The sequence below is a fragment of the Oncorhynchus tshawytscha genome, linkage group LG09 (assembly GCF_018296145.1).
Source record: "Oncorhynchus tshawytscha isolate Ot180627B linkage group LG09, Otsh_v2.0, whole genome shotgun sequence".
Classification (NCBI taxonomy): Eukaryota; Metazoa; Chordata; class Actinopteri; order Salmoniformes; family Salmonidae; genus Oncorhynchus; species Oncorhynchus tshawytscha.
The window spans coordinates 59,245,630-59,260,458 of NC_056437.1; the positions used below are offsets into that span (position 1 = coordinate 59,245,630).

Here is a 14,829-nt window from a genome sequence, read left to right on the forward strand (position 1 = left end):
ACAGTAAACATTGTGTTTACCTAGCGAACAGTTGCTGACGACTCTTCCGTAGATCGAGCAAGGCCAACTTGCTAGGATGTAGACTAGCAGAACCCGTTTTCTGGTTTTAATTGATATATACATTCGTTTCAATGGGGAAAAGGAAAGACATGATCCACTCAAGGATTATTTTAGGTGAGTTGTTTGTTTACTGTTGATGTTATGCGCCCATGTCTCAAGCATGGTTTTGAATTGGAACATTTCACACCATCATATTGACTACCAGACATATAACATATTATGAAGTGTCCAGAAGCCACTAACGTTAGCCATTCTTCTGAAACATACATGGCAACATAATGATAATAATAATACATGCCATTTAGCAGACACTTTTATCCAAAGCGGCTAACAGTCAGCCATGCATGCAGGTTGGGACGGCAGGTAGCCTAGTTAGAGCGTTGGGACAGTAACTGAAAGGTTGCTGGGTCGAATCCCCGAGCTGACAAGGTAAAAATCTGTCGTTCTGCCCTTAAACAAGGCTGTTAACCCACTGTACTCCGGTAGGCCGTGAATCTAAATAAGAATTTGTTCTTAACTCACTTGCCTAGTTAAATAAATAAATTGATGGTCCCAGCGGGAACCAAGCGCCATACTCAACCAACTGAGACCATAACAACACTATACACTACCAAATAGGCCTGAGTTTGTTTATATATCTTGTCTACATCTCTATTTGTTGTCTGTTACTACAGGTGATGGGGGCCATGTGGGCTTACAAAGCCTGCGTAGGAGGAAACACAAAAAACACAAGAAGAAGCATCACCGTGACAACGGACACAGCTCCTACTCCGAGGCCCTAGAGTCAGACTCCAGGATTGTGTTCAAGCCCCCCACACAGCTCAGACTCAAGATCAAACTGGGAGGCCAAACACTTGGGACAAAAAGGTGAGACCTCGTTGCCATTTTAATAGTCTCCCTTGACAGACTTTTTTTTTTTGCACAACAATTTAAGTCAATAAGTCATTGTTTTAGTTAATGTATGATATAATATTTGGCCTTGAAGTGACAAATCCGAATTGCCCGCTTTGTGCAAATCCGCATGAATGCGTTGTCTTTTCCTTTGATATGACATACAAATTATTTTCAGCCTACGTTTTATTTCAGGGCTGGGTTTTATTTGAATGATACCACCCATTAGCATGGCATTGTTTATTAATCAGAAACAGCTGCAAAGTTCTTCCTCTTCATGACTGAAATCAGCCAAACAGCCTTGTCTCTTTAGCCATGGAGCAAACAACCATAGGGGGTGTACATTTGTTTTTTTCACCACCACTTTTTACATCTTAGCAGAAAAGTAACATAATCCATTGGATAATTAGTCCATTTTAAATTTTTTGTTAGTCTCGAGTGGTTTCCATCTGTGGTGAAGTTTTCCCTAAATCCAGCTGGCTAATCTTTTGAATACGGTGGAGTTACAAAACAAAATTTAAACAGCAACAACATTAGCTAGCTAGATTAGGTTTGTAAGATAGCTAGCTAGCTAGCTAGCTGTCCTAATTGTTGATGTTTATCAACTCCACATGGAAATTCCCAATTCGTGACTATGTACAGTACAGTACCGTCATTCTTCAGAGGTGAAACCTAAACATGCATTTCTTCTGTATGACAGGAAATTACGTCAAAATAGTGGCAGCAACTTCATCTGGGGGGGTCCCTTTTAAATGTATGGTTTGTTGTTCTCTCTCTCCTTCTTTTCTCATGAACCAGTGTGCCAACGTTCACTGTGGTCCCTGGTGTAGCCCATTCCCAGTGTCCTCTGATGATCGTGGACGACGATGATGACTCTGATGATGATAAACCTTCTGAGGGTGTTCCACTTGAGCAATATCGGGCCTGGCTTGGTGAGTGCAAAGGTCTGTCTCTTACACTCATCATATCCACTCATGTTCAATATAAAAGTAATGATGTGCTTAATGTGATTTATTTACTATATATACACTCCATTTACAGGGCATTCGGAAAGTAGTCGGACCCCTTAACTTTCTCCACATTTTATGTTACAGCCTTATTCTAAAATGGATTCAATCTTTTTTTACCCCCTCAATCTACACACAATACCCCATAATGACAAAGCTAAAAACAGGTTTTTAGAAATGTTTGCAAATTCATCAAAAATAAAACTGAAATATGACATTTACGTAAGTATTCAGACCCTTAACTCAGAACTTTGAAGCAGCTTTGGCAGTGATTACAGCCTCGAGTCTTCTTGGGTATAACGCTACAAGCTTGGCACACCTATATTTGAGGAGTTTCTCCCATTCTTCTTTGCAGATCCTCTCATGCTCTGTCAGGTTGGATGGGGAGCTTCGCGGCACAGCTATTTTCAGGTCTCTCCAGAGATGTTCGATCGGGTTCAAGTCCGGGCTCTGGCTGGGCCACTCAAGGACATTCAGAGACTTGTCCTGAAGCCACTCCTGCGTTGTCTTGGCTGTGTGCTTAGGGTTGTTGTCCTGTTGGAAGGTGAACCTTCACCCCAGTCGGAGGTCCTGAGTGCTCTGGGGCAGGTTTTTATCAAGAATCTCTCTGTACTTTGCTCCGTTCAGCTTTTCCTCGATCCTGACTAGTCTCCCAGTCCCTGCCATTGAAAAACATCCCCACAGCATGATGCTGCCACCACCATGCTTCACCGTAGAGATGGTGCCAGGTTTCCTCCAGATGTGATGTTTGGCATTCAGGCCAAAGAGTTCAATCTTGGTTTCATCAGACCAGAGAATCTTGTTTCTCATGGTCTGAGAGTCTTTAGTTGCCTTTTGGCAAACTCCAAGCCGGCTGTCATGTTCCTTTTACTAAGGAGTGGCTTCTGTCTGGCCACTCTACCATAAAGGCCTGCTTAGTGGAGTGCTGCAGAGACGGTTGTCCTTCTGGAAGGTTCTCCCATATCCACAGAGGAACTGTGGAGCTCTGTCAGAGTGACAATTGGGTTCTTGGTCACCTCCCTGACCAAGGCCCTTCTCCCCCGATTGCTCAGTTTGGCCGGGCGGCCAGCTCTAGGAAGTCTTGGTGGCTCCACATTTTTTACATTTCACAATGACGGAGACCACTGTGAAACTTTCAACTCTAGAAATTGTTTAATACCCTTCCCCAAGTATATGCGTAGTTTGAGAAATAGAAGCCTCACAAGTCCTCAACTGGGAGCTTCATTAAATAGTACCCGCAAAACACCAGTATCAACGTCAACAGTGAAGAGGCGACTCTGCGATGCTGGCCTTCTAGGCAGAGTTGCAAAGAAAAAGCAATATCTCAGACTGGCTAATAAAAATAAAAGATTAAGATGGGCAAAAGAACATAGACACTGGGCAGAGGAACTCTGCCTAGAAGACCAGCATCCCGGAGTCGCCTCTTCACTGTTGGCATTGAGACTGGTGTTTTGTGGGTACTATTTAATGAAGCTACCAGTTGAGGAATTGTGAGGCGTCTTTCTCAAACTAGACACTCTTAATGTACCTGTCCTCTTGCTCAGTTGTGCACCGGGGCCTCCCACTCCTCCTTCTACTCTGGTTAGAGCCAGTTTGCTCTGTTCTGTGAATGGATTAGTACACAGCGTTGTACAAGATCTTACATTTCTTGGCAGTTTCTCGCATGGAATAGCCTTCATTTCTCAGAAAAAGAATAGATTGACTAGTTTCAGAAGAAAGTTCTTTGTTTCTGGCCATTTTGAGCCTGTAATCGAACCCACAAATACTTAAGCTCCATATACTCAACTAGTCTAAAGAAGGCCAGTTTTATTGCTTTTTTAATTAGAACAACAGTCTTCAGCTGTGCTAACATAAGGGGTTTCTAATGATCAATTTGCCTTTTAAACTGATAAACTTGGGTTAGCTAACACAATGTGCCATTGGAACACAGGAGTGATGGTTGCTGATAAAAAAAAATCTGCCATTTCCAGCTACAATAGTAATTTACAACATTAACAATGTCTATACTGTATTTCTGATCAATTTTATGTTATTTTAATGGACAAAAAAATGTGCTTTTCTTAGTGACACCAAACTTTTGAACGGTAGTGTATGTATTCACATCCCTTTGCTATGACACTCCAATTTGAGCTCAGGTGCATCCAATTTCATTTGATCTGTGTTTATTTGCAATACATTTCTAAAAAAACATGTTTTCACTTTGTCATTATGGGGTATTGTGTGTAGATGGGTGGGAAACAAATCAATTTTGAATTTAGGCTATATTGCAACAAAATGTGGAATAAGTCAAGGGGTATGAATACTTTCTGAAGGCACTGAATAAATAAGTTCACTGCACAAGGCAAATGTTTAATGTAATTTCAGTGAGCCTGTTTCTGTCTTTGCCAAACATCAAGTGTTTGAATGAAATGGCATGCTAATCCCTATATAGTGCACTACTTTTGACCCTGGTAGTGCACTATATACAAAATAGGGTGCCATTTTGGATCATAGCCATGTCTTTTTAATATCATAACCATGCACTTGTTTTCTTTCTGTTCCCTGCCTCTAGATGAGGACAGTAACCTGGACCCGTCTCCTCTGCCAGACATGGACTCAGACTCTCTGGGTAAGCCGGTGGACGAGGAGGAGAAGTGGCTGGACGCCCTGGAGAAAGGAGAGCTGGACGACAATGGAGAGTTGAAGAAGGAGATCGATGAGTCCCTGCTCACAGCCAGACAGGTAATGTAACAAGAGAGCAGGCCCCAGACCAGTCTGTCATATCAAAGTAGGGATGACTTTCACTTGACCACGTGGCTTGACTCAGGGAATTTTGCCAGGCCAGGTCACAATATGATCTGAGAAACAGCTATGAGGTAAAGGAAAATTCCAGCCAAAAACGTTCTTTTGGTATTTGTTTCATTAGTCCATTGTTGATATAGTCCCTAAATGTTTTGCATGGCAGCAATCACGTTAAGATATTTCTGTATTTTGAAAGTTATGTATCTTAACTTGATTGCTGACATGCAAAACATTTAGGGACTATATCAACAATGGACTAATGAAACAAATACCCAAAGTTTTCGTGTGGCGTTTTCCTTTAAAAACTTTAAAGATTAAAAGATTACAGAAAACCTTGAAATATTTATGTAAAGCTTTAGGTCTACATCCTACTGACCCTGAATGGTTGTGTGTGCGTCTGCCTTACAGAAAGCCCTCCTGCACAAGCAGCAGAACCAGCCTCTCCTGGAGCTGCCCATGGGCTACAAGGAGAAGGAGATGACCACCGAGATGATGCAGAAGAGAGAGGAGAGTGCCCGCAAGAGGCGCCTGCAGGCGGCCAAGAAGGCAGAGGAGGACAAGAACCAGACCATCGAGAGGCTCACCAAGACCTCCACGGCCAAGATCAAGAGTATGAGGGAGCGTAAGTCCAAGCAGGCCCAGTGTCCCATGGTCCGCTACTGTGACTCAGCCCAGGGAATGGGGATTTCGTTCCCAACAGGGGTGCTTGCCCCGACCCCTGCTTCCCTGTGCCCCCCTCCCCTGGCACCGGTAGGCTGTGGGATAAACGGGTGCAGTAATCTGAAGAGGTACTCGTGCTCCAAGACTGGGATCCCTCTCTGTAGTCTGGACTGCTACAAGAAGAATCTGGTCCTTGTTGTGGAGAGTGCTGCTTAAATTTGACCATTTTCAAATGTTTTGGCTTGCTGGCAGTTTAGACTCTTGGGCTAAATGGACAATGTGTAATTTTTTTGTATTTTGAGAGATTATGAAAAGGCATTTTTCAGTTTTTCTTCTCTTTGTGTGTTGTCATAAGTGGTCATTTTAGAATGATGTATACTATCAAAAGCGTTCAAACCAATGCATCAGTCAGTCAATTTAGTCCTGATACTAGGATGACATAATGTAGGCTACAGCCACACCAGGCCCTATCAGACAGCAAGTATTTATTTCTAGATCCTTAGTTTGTGGATGTCCACATAATGTAGATTGAATAAGAATTTAAGAAGGCAAGCTTATTTTTGTAACAGGACTGAAATAACAGAGCGCTGTTTACCTGATGATCATGAAGGACTTTCATTTGTATAAATATATGAATGATTTCTTATTAATTTTGGCAAGCAGAAGCCGTAACGCATAACAGCAGTAACATGTTTGATAAATTGAGAAAATGACCCAGAGGAAACCAAAATGTTTTTCTTTTAATTGTCACAAATGTGCATTTGTATCACAAATTATTACATTTCCATACAAAATACTGTACATCTTAAATAAAATATCATAACACTTATCTTCCTCCAAAACAGCAACATGAATAGAACTCTACCTAAGGCTGTGTTGCCATGCCAATGTGGAAAGGATAGCAGGCAAGAACAGTCATATTATTTGGTCAGTGCTGTTTGGGATCCTTGGGACGTTCCGAACCTTAACCCTTACCGTTTTACATTTCACCCGCAATGGCATGACGTAAGAGTTGGTATGTCCCAAGAATGCTGTTTAGACTTTTCCCATATTATTTGGTCTGGCACACTTTAGCTAACAGGAATGTCAGAACCACAGAACTAGAATGAGACTTGCTATGGCCAGAACAGCAGAACAATGCTTTCCCTGCAAACTCACATCTACCCTTTCAAAAAATAAAATCCAGCATGTTTTCGGAGGTATTATTACTCCGTTTTTAGTTAGTCTATTCATTACATAGGGGGCCATTTTGGACACAACATAGCATCTGATAAACCCAGGGTATATTTTTATTTTTTAATTAACTAGGCAAGTCAGTTAAGAACAAATTATTATTTACAATGACAGCCTACCAGGGGAACAGTGGGTTAACTGCCTTGTTCAGGGGCAGAACGACAGATTTTTACCTTGTCAGCTCGGGGATTCAATCCAGCAACCTTTCGGTTACTGGCCCAACGCTCTAACCACTAGGCTACCTGCCGCCCCCAAAACTTGTTTAGTAGGCAAGCGTAGTGGGATGTTACAGATAGAAATGTCATGAATAGAGCTGACGTGCTTCTTTTTACCTCATGTTTGTTCCACAAAACATATTTCTATCTGGATGCAGTCCTGCTGTTCCACTGGAGCTGATCCAAGGCTAACAGAGAACAACCTTGGTCTGTGAGGTTTCCTGTTACCTGCCGTCAGGTGATCAAGGCACAAGAGGGAGTCTTAGATCCCAGAATATCTCCGACCGACTGCAAGCAGGCGGTGACGTCAACTGGGAAACCTTTAAGACCAGGGTTGTGTTCATTAGGGAAAACCGTAGCAAAATATTTTGTGATAGAAAACATGAACAAGCATTTTCTTATTGGAGTTTATGTACTCCCCCATCTGTCTGTTTTCTTCCGTTTGGTGCCTAATGAACAGGGTTTGTGCTCTGGGGTTGTCTGTCTGCCGATAGGTAGTAGTGTTACCAGAGTTCATAAGAGACTGTTGGCAGACGGCTCGTCACAAGGCCAGGCCGAAAGACAGGCGGAAGGCCATCTCCACAGGAACCTCTGCCACAGAGTCATGGAAACACACGTAGAATTCCTGAGGGATGGGTTCGAGAAGCATCCGGCTGGAACACAAACAGAGGGAAATGGCAGTGTGTTTCAAGCTGGAGTATAGGCAGGACGTATAAAAAAACTCAATCAAAACAAAAAGCACTAGATGTCCAGAGAGTAGACAATACCGCAGCAGCACCTTGATAAATGGACATCTCTATGCCCAGTATATCTATGTCTGAAATTCACTGTAAGCCAGAGCCCAACTGTTACATGTTGGTCTGCTATTCTCAGCCTCTCACTCAAAGTTAACTGGTTTACTTCACATTTCTTTACTTTACCACCCAGACAGACCTCTCTCTCACTGAGGGCACACACACCTCTGAAACGCAGAAGCATGTCCAAAAGCAACAGTCGAGACATCCCAAAGTGCCATCAGTCATTACTACAAGGACAGCCACCATCCCTACCCTACAGTCAATCCCCCCCAAAGAAAACACAATATAGAATTCATAACACTGACCCTATATAGCAACAGAGGCAAGATAAATATCATTCTTAGGACACTCAATCATGTACAGTGGCGCTCACACTATGTAAGGCAAGCACAGACATAGTTGACTTGGTTATGTCTCAAACGGCACCCTACTCTCCATAGTACATTGACCAGAGCACTAAATAGTGCACTATATAGAGAATAGTGTGCCATTTGAGATTCACACTGAAACACGGTGTCCTCTGACGTACCCTAATCCCCATATAAGTGCACTATATTATTATCCAGAGTTCTAAATAGTGCACTACAAAAGGAACAGGGTAGCATTTAGTATTTTGTTCTGTCACGTACCCTATAACCCAGTAGGTCATGGTGGGGGCTGGCTTCCTCTGGTCGGTCCAGTTCTCAGGTTTACACTGGAACAGAACTCCGTGTTCCTTCACTGGGCCCAGCCCATGGGTCCCCTGGGGTCTGTCTGTACCTGGCCTGCCCTACTCACACAAAGAGAGGTCTAAGAGATTAAACAGAAACACACGGCACCTTTTTTTATTACAACACAGACATTCTTACATACAGGGATATAGTGTGTTTGCAGTAGCGACCCATCACATGTTGGTCCCATGTTTGATGGGCGGAAATAAAATTAATAAAGCCGCAGACAAACATGGTATCTTTCTTCAAGTAAGGCAGCTCCAAAATGTAGGTGTTTCAGCCTAGCTCTGTGTTTTCTGTGGTGGAGGGGTAGCCAGCAAAAATACAGAGTGTAGGCATTGGTAATCTTACCTAATTGCGCCAAGATTTGCTCAGCGTTCTGTCACTCATGGGGACATTATGTCACTGCAGAATCTACGGGAGAGCTAGGCAGTTCAAGCCCCCTCGGGTGCTGCCATAGATATATATTAGAAGTGCCCATTCAAGAAGGCTCAAGGTCATTTGGCCACAGATAAAAATGACGTCAAATTGCGTTATATCTACCATAGCTTTGATTGGGCTGATCATGTCAACATCACACTTTCAAAAACTTTGCTAGAAAGTTAGACAAGCAGCCATCAGCATGAATCACGTCGACAATCTACTGGCAAATCCTTGTCAAATGAAGAGAATTTATAGATCTATAGAATTTGGTCTCTCTCCCCCTCATAACTTAGCCTACTGTTCTGACTTAGTGGTGTACATGTAGTTTTGAGCCTGTTTTAGAGAATTGTCATTATCGAATATTGTAAGAGCTTTCATTGTCTGCTTATATGCCCCCGTTATTTATCCTACGGTTCTGACTTGTGTACAGGAAGAATACTGAACGAACGGCCCATGTTCTGAATTCTGTAGCTGTACATTTCACACGTACTGAACAAATAGTTATATCGACTATGTCCATCTTAGCTCGCTCATTAATCCTGAAGAGTCTATTGACACACCTATATGTAAGTAACATAATTCAAAAATCTCCATAAAAATCTGTCAGTTTAAGCAGGAGATGTCATTTTTTGTGTGTGGGCTGCGTCTCTATCCACCGCATCCACGTATGCAAATCAGTTTTTACTATCTATTTTTACATTTCTGAATGTTATTCAAGGCATTTCTATGGGCTATAGTAGTAAATGCCAAATGACATTTATCAAATAATTTAAAAATATTTTGGGGGGGATACCTAAAGGGGTCCTAAAATTCAAAATCCAATAGCTAAATGATACATTATTTAAAAGAAATAAACATCCTCTCCACTGTCAATGGTGTTAATCTTCAGCAAACTTAACATGTGTAAATATTTGTATGAACATAGGATTCAGCAACTGAGACATAAACTGAACAAGTTCCACAGACATGTGACTAGGGTCCAAATCAAATGTAAGAGTCAGTATTTGGAGTAGCACCAGCTGCATTAAGTCATGCAGTACATCTCCTCCTCATGGGCGGCACCAGATTTGCCAGTTCTTGCTGTGAGATGTTACCCCACTCTTCCACCAAGGCACCTGCAAGTTCCCAAACTTTTCTGGGGGGGGAAATGGCTCTAGCCCTCACCCTCTGATCCAACAGGTCCCAGACGTGCTCAATGGGATTGAGATCTGGGCTCTTCACTGGCCATGGCAGAACACTGACATTCCTGTCTTGCAGGAAATCACGCACAGAATGAGCACTATGGCTGGTGGCATTGCCATGCTGGAGGGTCATGTCAGGATGAGCCTGCAGGAAGGGTACCATATGAAAGAGGAGGATGTCTTCCCTGTAACGCACAGCGTTGAGATTGCCTGCAATGACAACAAGCTCAGTCTGGTGATGCTGTGACACACCGCCCACAGACCATGATGGACCCTCCACCTCCAAATCGATCCCGCTCCAGAGAACAGGCCTCGGTGTAACGCTCATTCCTTCAAGCGAATCCGACATCACCCCTGGTGAGACAAAACCGCCACTTGTCAGTGAAGAGCAATTTTTGCCAGTCCTGTCTGGTCGAGAGACGGTGGGATTGTGCCCATAGGCGACATTGTTGCCGGTGATGTCTGGTGAGGACCTGCCTTACAACAGGCGTTCAAGCCCTCAGTCCAGCCTCTCTCAGCCTATTGCGGACAGTCTGAGCACTGATGGAGGGATTGTGCGTTCCTGGTGTAACTCGGGCAGTTGTTGTTGCCATCCTGTACCTGTCCCGCAAGTGTGATGTTTGGATGCAATCCTGTGCAGGTGTTGTTACTGCGAGGACGATCAGTTGTCCGTCCTGTCTCCCTGTAGCGATGTCTTAGGCGTCTCACAGTACGGAGATTGCAATTTATTGCCCTGGCCACATTTGCAGTCCTCATGCCTCCTTGCAGCACGCCTAAGGCACGTTCACGCAGATGAGCAGGGACCCTGGGGCATCTTTCTTTTGGTATTTTTCAGAGTCAGTAGAAAGGCCTCTTTAGTGTCCTAAGTTTTCATAACTGTGACCTTAATTGCCTACCTGTAAGCTGTTAGTGTCTTAACGACCGTTCCACAGGTGCATGTTCATTAACTGTTATTTGGATTTTTGAAAGACAGGGTCCTGAAAAAGAGACGTTTCTTTTTTTGCTGAGTTTATTACCATCTTAAAACAATTCCATATATTAGCTTAGTACCCCCCCCTCCAACGGCTTAAACTTTTATAGGTTAATGTCTTAATTGAAATTACGGCTTGCCTCTTATCCGCTCATCGCTCCCTTATGCCATAGTTTGTACATCTCCATTGCTATATTGCTTATATAGGTCTATTCCATTTGTATCTTATTCGCCATTGTAGGAAATGTTGGAATGATTTCATTGTTTTGCTTACTTTGTGTATTGTAACTAGCTCATGTGCTTTTCGTCAAGTGGGAGGGCACACTATATAATGTTGTTGGGTCTGTAACCATGTTTGCCAGTGACAGTCTCTTCTCATTCAAATATTGGTTTTCAATAAAAAAGTTCAGTAATAGACCGATGTAAATCCAGTTGATATTGAGAGGGTTGTCTTGTTTGCGCATTGCGCCGCCTGTGCGTCTGTATATTGTCTATAAAGTGGATCATCGTGATTGTATTTTCCTTCCCTTTAAGACCACATAGGCCTAATAAAATACTTCAAATGGTAAGCTAACCGTCTCTCTCTCTCTCGCTTGCTCGCTCGCTCCATCTCTGTGTGTGTGGTGACTTAAAGAAGAGTAAAGTTAAATTCAGCAAGATGTTGAGGCCTTATCTGAACAAACATTCATCTGAACTTCTGTCGCTGTCCATTTTGAAAGTGCTGAATGAATAGGCCTACCTCGTCGCAGCTCGTTCCCTTGCACGTGCTTATACTTACAGCTAAGTGTTCATAACATAAGAACAAACATGATGAATTTACTGAACATGAATGTAATAATGTTGGTGTATGGTTCAAAAGTCTAAACTCATGTCGACATTCGTTATTATTGAAGGAGAACGCGGTTCTTATCCAGTTACACAAATCCACAAGGAGTCAGTAGAAACCATATTTATTTAAGCAAGTCAGCTATATCAGCTAGGGTTTTTAAAAAGGCAGTAAACGAGGCTGAATGAACAGTTTCGCTGCCAGACGAGTCTCCGCTGAGAGCCATGGTGCTGAAAGGAAAGCTCTGCTGTTGGGACAGCTTTATGTAGGTCCTAACAGTTTGTGGGCACCGTTTGTCACCGTTATAGTGCAATTAACATATTGTTTAATGTTGTGTAGTGGCTTTGCTGGCATGCAAAAAAAAATAAAAAATGGGTAGGTTTGCCCCACCAAGATGCACATGCTAAAATCGCCACGGTGTGTGTGAGGAGAGAGTCTGTCTGTGTGTGTGTTCCGTTCTGTATCTTACCCTGGGCGGCAGACTCCGCTGGAAGGCAGCCCGTATGGAGAGGCAGCAGTGGTGGAAGTTGCGAATGAGCTGAGGGTGGATGGAGCCGCTGAGCTGGGCCAGTTCCCTGTGTGTAGGAGCGATGAAGATACCCTGCACCTTCTCCATCAGCACATAGTGGAACAGAGTGTTCTCTGCCCCAGACGTCAACCTGGCCAACACAGAACAGAGAGAGATTGGAATGGAACGGGATGGCATGGAACAGAATAGAATAGAAGAGAATGGGGTGGAATAGAATGAGATGGAATAAAATGAGAATAGTGTGATATGGAATAGAATAGGATGGAATGAAAGGATAGGACCACAGCAGAGAGGAGATTTAGGGCATTATTACAACGGGGAAGGATAAACTAACTTCTAACACTGCTGGCCTGTTTCACTCACTTCATAGTGTTGTACTTCTCCCCTGTCTCTCTCTCAGTCAGACTCTTCTTCAGGGTGCCCAGGTAGAATGGGTTAATCTAAGGGGGGACAACAACATTGGTATTTGACAAAACCCAGTGTATCACTAAATATCGTGCTCTCCTAGCAGTGTGTGTCTGCACTTTACTGTCTGTATGTCTGTCTGTAATTTAATAAAGTGTGCCGTGGAACATAACATTTTATAGATATAAGGATGAGAGACGCAATGGAAGGAAGGTTAAGACCCTACCTTGAAAATGCTCCCACTGCCTCGACTCCCATCAGATCCTCCAGAACCCAGCGAGTCTCTCTGGCCGACCAGCTTCCGGGCCGAGTCCGGGGTGGAGTGCGGACTGAGTCCGGTCGGCCTTCCTACACCCCCGTCCGACTGTCCCTCGCTCCCGCTGTCGGACTGACTCCTCTTGGAGCTAGGTCTCCGAGCGCCTCGTCCAAACAGGCTCCGGCCCACCACCTTTCCTCCTCCCTGGTCCGAGGAGGGCGGCTTCACGCCCCCGGCCAGCTTGCTGAGGACAGGAGACGAGGCAGCCAGGGTGTCTAACCTGAGAACCACAATGGAAACCTTTTGTGTCATCCTCAATTTTATCTATGCACTTATTTATACACACTTATTTGACTTCTACACGTTGAATTTTTTGTTTTTAAAATTGTCAAACTAAAAACAACCTGTCACGGACGAACGAGGGGAGGAACCAGTCAGCACAGGAGAGGCAGGGGGCAGGCGGGGCGGCCAGGCGTTCCTCCATCCCTAAGTCCAGCTCCTCCAGCTGTAGGAGGGTAGCCTTGACCTGGTCCACGTACACACAGTCGGGCCCTGGGGCCCCCGTGGCAGGGGCCGCACAGCCACTCGCCTCCAGCAGCACACACTGCATGAAGTGCCTCTGGGGGAGAGGGAGCGGTAGAAAGAGAGAAGGAGAGAGAGAGAGAGAGAGAGAGAGAGAGAATGTATGGGATAACAGATGTCTGTGTGTAGTTGGTATCCTGGAACACAAAACTAGAGTCAAATGTTGGATGTCTGTCTGAGGGACAGCTAGAGGGGAAAGAGAAAGAGGAGAGAAATAAAGGTAGAGAAAAAGAGCAAAAAATGACACAAAAACAAAAAGGTGACACTCATTAGAGTAACTGACGGAACATAGAATCCTGCATTTTCAATGAAGACCCTATATGTCATTTTATATGTACAGTACCAGTCAAACGTTTGGACACACCTACTCATTCAAGGGTGTTTCGTTATTAGTACTATTTTCTACATTGTGGAACGTGCAAACCTGTCATCAAGGCAAAGGGTGGCTACTTTGACGAAGCACAAATATAAAATATATTTAGATTTTGTTTTAACACTTTTTGTGGTTATTACTACATGATTCCATATGTGTCACTTCATCGTGTCGATGTCTTCGCTATTACTCTACAATATCGAAAAATATTCAAAATAAAAAGACAAACCCTGGAATGAGTAAGTGGGTCCAAAAGTTTGACTGGTACTGTATGTATCTATGGTCTTACCAGTCCCACTATGAGTAGGAAGTAGCGTCCCTGGGGCTGGCAGTAGCCAGGCATGGTACAGTGGTTGCTAATGGTCTTGGTCTGGTGGATCTGTGAGCGGTGGTGAGGGAACACCTCCCTCCAGACAACCAGCTGGCCCACGCGCTGCTCTGAGGCCAGGGAGAGGAGACAGTAGTGCTGGCAGTAGAGAGAGACGTCAAGCAGGTCCTCCTTGGGGAGGTGGTTCGCTATCAGATAGCCCTGGGGTTGGACACAGGCAGAGAGACATACACGTCGAGAGACAAGAGACTCAGAGTACACACACACACAGGTTGGACACACACACACGGATAACACAATTGAATTGAGATTTTTTACTAACACAAGTCGCCCCATCGTATTAGAGTGCCAGACTCTTTCTATACAAAGGTCATGAGAATGGAGACTTGAACCTAGAGAATAACCTTCTACAAATCATGAATAATTCAGCATCAATTGATAGGCTGATGATGTGCCATCCAGAGAATGAGGGGGTACAGAATGTTATTCTGGGTGATGATATCCCATGTATAGTGCATTCGGAAAGTATTCAGACCCCTTAATTTCTTCCACATTTTGTCGCGTTACAGCCTTATTCTAAGATGGATCAAATATTTTTCCCT

General features: G+C 43.8%; 2 protein-coding genes across 4 annotated transcripts in view; one reads left to right on the plus strand and one right to left on the minus strand.

The window, feature by feature from the left end:
• Window positions 1-39: 39 nt before the first annotated feature.
• On the plus strand, window positions 40-6,228 carry LOC112214604 (INO80 complex subunit B). Of its 2 annotated transcripts, none has more exons than XM_024373485.2 (5): window positions 40-174; window positions 735-927; window positions 1,750-1,895; window positions 4,510-4,679; window positions 5,148-6,228. In XM_024373485.2, the coding sequence occupies exons 1-5, from the start codon at window positions 132-134 to the stop codon at window positions 5,613-5,615; spliced, it is 1,020 nt and encodes a 339-aa protein (XP_024229253.1). In that variant the 5' UTR covers window positions 40-131; the 3' UTR covers window positions 5,616-6,228. The 2 variants fall into 2 exon arrangements, with proteins under 2 accessions (XP_024229253.1, XP_024229254.1); XM_024373486.2 differs by having other exon boundaries at window positions 1,750-1,883.
• LOC112214605 (protein inturned-like) overlaps window positions 6,122-14,829 on the minus strand; it is a 35,761-nt gene continuing 27,053 nt past the window's right edge. For both annotated transcript variants that reach the window (XM_042327141.1, XM_042327140.1), the window contains exons 11-17: window positions 14,189-14,428; window positions 13,349-13,563; window positions 12,915-13,224; window positions 12,647-12,723; window positions 12,224-12,413; window positions 8,274-8,413; window positions 6,122-7,500 (exon numbers count right to left, since the gene is read on the minus strand). In XM_042327141.1, the coding sequence (XP_042183075.1) occupies window positions 7,389-7,500; window positions 8,274-8,413; window positions 12,224-12,413; window positions 12,647-12,723; window positions 12,915-13,224; window positions 13,349-13,563; window positions 14,189-14,428 (1,284 nt within the window). In that variant the 3' untranslated portion in view covers window positions 6,122-7,388. The remainder of the gene's footprint in view (window positions 7,501-8,273; window positions 8,414-12,223; window positions 12,414-12,646; window positions 12,724-12,914; window positions 13,225-13,348; window positions 13,564-14,188; window positions 14,429-14,829) is intronic.